Raw genomic sequence first — 6,002 nt, 5'->3', positions numbered from 1 at the left:
CGTAGCGTCTTTTGCACAACTATAACTTGTTTATCGTAATTGTTGGTTATCTAAGCGTAATTGGATTCGACTTTGGTTCATTTACTAAATCATCTATGGATTTCGTTAAGATAAAGTCATAGGATACTTTTGCCAACATTTACATTTCATCACGATAATGCCAGAACAACAAAACTCAATTAATCATCAACATATAGAAAACTTAGTTTTCGGCTATATTTTCAAGCAATCATACGCTCTTGAGATTTTGTCCTCAATCTTCCTTATCTATAAAATCCAAGCCAATTTAAAACCCCACACGTAGCTCATCTCTTATAATTACTCATTCTTCCCTCACATAAAAAAGGAAAAAAAAAATGTAGACACAGAGTGTTTTCCTAGATTTCATGGATTCAGAAATTAGTAGTTTGAGGGTATTAATGTTTCCATGGTTAGGTTATGGACACATTTCTGGTTACTTAAACGTGGCCAAAAACTTGCAAATAGAGGATTTTATGTCTTCCTTTGTTCTACACCTATTAATCTCAATTTAATCAAGAAAATAATCCCTGAAAAATACTCTCTTTCAATTCAGCTGGTTGAACTCCATTTACTAGAATTGCCTGAGCTTCCTCCTAGTTACCATACAACTAATGGTCTCCCACCCCATCTCAACTCTACCCTCAAAAAAGCCCTCAAAATGTCAATCTTTGAAACCTGATTTGTTAATCTATGATGCATTTCAGCTATGGGCTGAGGATGTTGCACATTCACATAACATACCGGCAGTCAAGCTCCTAACTGCTACTGCAACTTTTATATCATACTTTTTCCATTCGTACATAAAACAAGAAGTAGAACTCCCATTTCCAACGATTTATTTGAGCGAAATTGAGCATAAAAAATCGATAAAATGATGAATATGCTCGAAAGCAATAGAGGCTAAATACATCGATTACCTACGGACTATAAATTGTTACATGAAGGTTATTCCAGTTGGCTCTCTAGTCCAAGACCGAGAAATAAATGAAGACGACGAAGATGTGGAACTTATTGATTGGCTAGGAAAGAAAAATGAGCATTCAACTGTATTTGTTTCCTTTGGAAGTGATGAGTATTTTTTGAGTGAGGAAGAGTTGGAAGAGATAGCTTTTGGATTGGAGTATAGCAATGTTAATTTTATATGGGTTGTAAGGTTTCCAAAGGGAGGATAATTAGTAGTTAATAATCTTGAAGAAGCGTTACCACAAGGTTTTCTTGAAAGAATTGGAGAAAGGGGAAGGGTTGTGTGGATGGATGGGCACCACAACAAAGAATTCTCAGCCATTCGAGTATTGGCGGATTTGTAAGTCATTGTGGATTTAATTCTGTAATGGAAAGTATTGATTTTGGCGTTCCGATTATAGCCATGCCCATGCACCTTGATCAGACAATAAATGCTAGGTTGATGGTTGAACTTGGTGTGGCGGTGGAGATTGTTAGAGATGACGAAGGGAAAGTTCACAGAGAAGAAGTAGCACAAGTTGTTAAAAGTGTAATTGGTAATGAAAGAGGGGACATTTTGAGAATGAGAGTAAGAGACATCAGTGACAAGTCCAAGGCCGTAGGTGAGGAAGAGATAGATGCAACAATTTAAGAGCTAATACAGTTTTGCAAGAATAGTTAGTTATAACTGCAATAGTGTGATGTTGTAACTCAAACTAACCATAAATGCTTTGTTTATGTCCATAATAAACATTAGGGGGTTCTCTAATATAATCTAGTGGTGATATCACTAATATAAGATTCTTCTAGTAAACACCGGTGTTTTAGTTAGTATTACCTACACGAATTTTCAATTTTTATTGTTTTTATCTTTTACTAGATCTGCTTAGATATCAAGATATTGTAAATCATTCGATATAAATTTATTTCCATGTGATTTTAAGCCAACCTCTTTCTCTTTTAACACATTCAAAAGTTATGTTGTCACATCTGTCTAAGAACTAGTGTATTTAGTGGTGTACATAATACAACGACATTCTTTCATCTATATGATGCTTGCTACTTGCATCTTCTGAGAGATGTGATACTTATTTTTTATCCTATCTAATTTTGAATGAACACATCCACTTTAACATTGACTTCCATACAACATTGTTGGTCTTATGGTTATTCTATAGAACTTGTTTTTTTTATTTTGGTGGGTATCTTCCTATTACATAATATTCTTATTCCTCCATTTCAACCGTCTTACTTTAATTAGTCTTATACGTAATATCTTTATCCATCATTTTATCCTCCTAGAACATTGACCTAGATATCCTAAGCTTGTGTATCGCTCCATTTTTAAAAAAAATTGAACAAAGTTTAGAAGGCAATTAGTTGTCCTTCCCACCCAGCTCAACAAGCGACTGTTAGAATATGTGCAGCGGAAGCAAGCATAATAAACAGGTATCACATACATGTAAGCTAGACAATGAATTAATAACCGAGATTAGAAGCACTAACCTCTCAAAGCTTTTGCACAATTCGTTCACAAGGTAGGGATCCAAGACAACGATCTTTTGCTATGATCCTAGTTAACTTCACAGGGAATACTCGTGTGAGCAAGTTTTGTTTCTCTGAAAAGTCAGTTTTTGGGTGAAACTTGTGCTCTATATGTAGCACACAAGCAAAAAATGTGTACAAGTCTACTAGGGTTGTAGAATCCTAGTCCAACTCCAAGTAGAGAACTTTTCTCCCAAGTAACTTGCTTCCCAAGTCTGTTAAGTTTACTAGGTATAGAAGTGTCACGACCCCCATTTCCCTTCGTAAGATGTCGTGACGACACCTAGTCTCTAAGACTAGGTAAGCCTAACACTTACTGAATTAATAGCAAAATTCAACCAACAACTGTTAAATATGAAATAGAAATATCTATACAAAACTTACAATCCCAAATCCGGTAGTACAAGTCATAAGCTCTACTGAGTTTGCTAAAAAATCCCTAAATACAACTGTTTCGGAATAGAAATAAATAGTACAAGTACAATATCAGAAGGTGACTCCGAGGCCTGCGAACGCGATAACAGGTTTACCTTGAGTCTCCACAACAAAACCCGAACAACTAGCTATTGATCAACCAACTCTGAAATATCTGGATCTGCACAAAAATATTTAGAAAGCGTAGCACGAGTACACCACAGCGATACCCAGTAAGTATCAAGACTAACCTCGGTGGAGTAGTGGCGAGTGACAGTCAAGACACCTATTAGACTAAACAACCTGAACAAGTATAAATGTAGAACTAACAAGGGACAATATCAATATAAAGCTAGGCATGTTGACAATAATAAAACAATGCTTGTAATAGGAAACTAAAGAAACAATTCGCAATGAGGCACCTAGGTAACAACAATGTAGAGTAAGCTGAACACAGTCTAAGTCCAGTGAGACCAAATAAAGAAAAATAAGTAACAACTCAATAAGAACCACGGCTTTCACACCAGATTTATTCAAGGATTTCCACGAGGTACCAAACCTCATAATCACAAATCACGGGTCCCAATTCATGAACCCTAATCACTTAGCATCTTGTGCCCACATTACAATTCATAATCGCATGGATGACTCACGTGCCAAGAGAGTGATAATATCTAATATCTGCATGGACCACTCACGTGCCAACAACAGCAATGACTCATGACTGCACGGATAACTCATGTGCCAACAGAATAACTCTCACACCGAAGGCAAGTACACGGGAGTACATGTAAATGGTCAATAATATTAGGATTTATCTTCTTAAACCGATATGGGTGATTTGTTTACGTGTATGCTTGTGCAAGTGTTCTATCACAATTCAAGTTAATAAGTAAAAGTAGAGACAATGAATGGCACATAAGAAACGATCGCCCAAAAATGTACACGGTATAACTCACACAAGGTAGGCACACACCACTACACATATATCAACAATAACAATGCCCACAAGCCATCACAAGTCATCACAAATCATTCCCCTATACAACCCACCTTGTCTCGCCATGTGCATAATAATAAAGTAAATGCCCGCCTTGCCTTGCCGCACACACAAAATAATATTCCCACCTTGTCTCGCCACATACGCAAACCCACATATATAGCGTGTCTTATCACGCTGCATGTGCAAATATAATTAATAACAACAACACGGACAACTCACGTGCGAACATCCCGACAATCCTCATAACAATACCACATGTGCCAAAATATAACAACACAATAAAATGACTTTTACAACATCTTCCCATATGCCATAATATTTTCTCGAAACAATTTCAATACCACAACCACGCATAGCCCTCAGTTCAACAATATTGAGTACAACAACAACAACCATAACACGAGAATACGACAAGTAAATCAACACAAGAACTTCAGAACATAAAGAAACGTAAGAACGAGCTCACAAAGAAAGACACAACAGGGAATAATGGTCCCAACAAGGGAGAGATAATGTGTAACAATGATTCCATAAAAGTACAATTCGACGATAAGAGAGATAACATGAATCAATGACCCCAAATAAGAATACGCCAACAATGAAAGGGATAATAAACTTTAATTAAGGCTAAGTAATTACGGAAGAAATAATAATAATTTCAATTAAGGTTAAGCAATTACGAAAGATATAATGATAACTTCAATTAGGGTTAAGCAATTACGGAAGAGATAATATGACAATAAAAGAGGCAACATTATATAGTGCAGGACAAAAGCTTAAGCATGTTTAGTCTGAAGTTTTAACAAATGAACTAAAAAACTTCAGCATACTACAATAATTGAGCATGTTTTAGTATGAAATTTTAGCAAATGAACTAAATAACTTCAGCATGCATTAGCATGGATTTTTAGCTTGAACGTGAAACAACTTCTCGCTACATTAGTATGAAGTGTTTAGCTTGTATTTGATTGAAAATTCATAATTCAACGTGAAACAACTTTATTCTATATCCATATGCAAAGTTTTTTGAAGATCTATAAGTGAAAGCTTCATGTTTCATCCGTTAAACAACTTCATGCAAGTGTGACTAAATGAGCATTAGTGAAAATATCTATAGGCGTTAATTGAATTTTGATTTTGTTTTTTAAGTTTAAAACTTAAACAACATGATGAATTACGAAAATAATTGCAGATCAATCAGTTTCAAAAAACTAATTTGACTTTGAAAATGAATTGCAATACTTACAATGTAATTTGAATTCGGAATTTGAATCTGGTTCAACACTTTTTGATTTTTTTATAAAGCTGCTCAGAGGAGAGGAGATCTGAGGAGGGACGGAGTGATGGAGGAGAACGGTAACGTAATTAATGCGTGATGCATCTTTTATATCTTTTATCAGGGGTATAATTGTCTTTTTATGATGGATTTTTTGTAAGCTGGCTACCAAATCAATAATTTTTAAAAATAGGGTACATGTTAAAAGGTGACACAAATATATGGTACGACTGCAAATGACCCATAAATAAGCAAACACAAACCAACCCCAAACCCATTCTTATTTCCTACTTCCAGCCAACAACTCCCCAAGCCTAAAGAAAACGGGCTAAGTACACAAATAGTAGATTTTAGGACCTTTATTTAATAAATAGCCAAAATTATAAATTAAAGTCTAGCCTCAGAAATACGGATCGCGGGTTTGTGATGTCTAAATTTGGATCTACAGATTTGAAGTTGGGTGCTGCCAAAGTCTTTTTAGATCTCACATTCAAAATTTAATGAAGTTCAAATTCAAACTTGACTCATAGACTTGAATTTAAATTTCAAGTCAAACTTCAGACCTTCGGATTTGAAGTTAGCATTAAATAGTTTTTAAGAACTGAATATATTTTATTTTGAATTAAAACTAGATATAACTGGTGTCATTTCTAATTACAATTGCACCGCTCTTGGCACTCGCACTCACACTCGCACTCGACACTCGCACCCAGTAGGTACCTACACTCACTGCTAGTAAGTAAGACTCCGGAGGGGCGGATCTTGCCCAAGCGCTAATATAAGCCAATCATGGCATGAATC

At 35.5% G+C, this 6,002-nt stretch overlaps 1 protein-coding gene across 1 annotated transcript; it reads left to right on the top strand.

Moving 5' to 3' along the window:
• Nucleotides 1–959: 959 nt before the first annotated feature.
• Nucleotides 960–1,615, top strand: LOC138900776 (UDP-glucosyltransferase 29-like). The gene is made up of 2 exons (XM_070188338.1): nucleotides 960–1,174; nucleotides 1,360–1,615. The coding sequence occupies exons 1-2, from the start codon at nucleotides 960–962 to the stop codon at nucleotides 1,613–1,615; spliced, it is 471 nt and encodes a 156-aa protein (XP_070044439.1).
• The last annotated feature ends 4,387 nt before the right edge of the window (nucleotides 1,616–6,002 follow it).

Source organism: Nicotiana tomentosiformis, chromosome 11 (assembly GCF_000390325.3).
Source record: "Nicotiana tomentosiformis chromosome 11, ASM39032v3, whole genome shotgun sequence".
Taxonomy (NCBI): Eukaryota; Viridiplantae; Streptophyta; class Magnoliopsida; order Solanales; family Solanaceae; genus Nicotiana; species Nicotiana tomentosiformis.
Note: the sequence above shows the minus strand (reverse complement) of the source record. Positions and strands in the feature narration are given on the sequence as shown.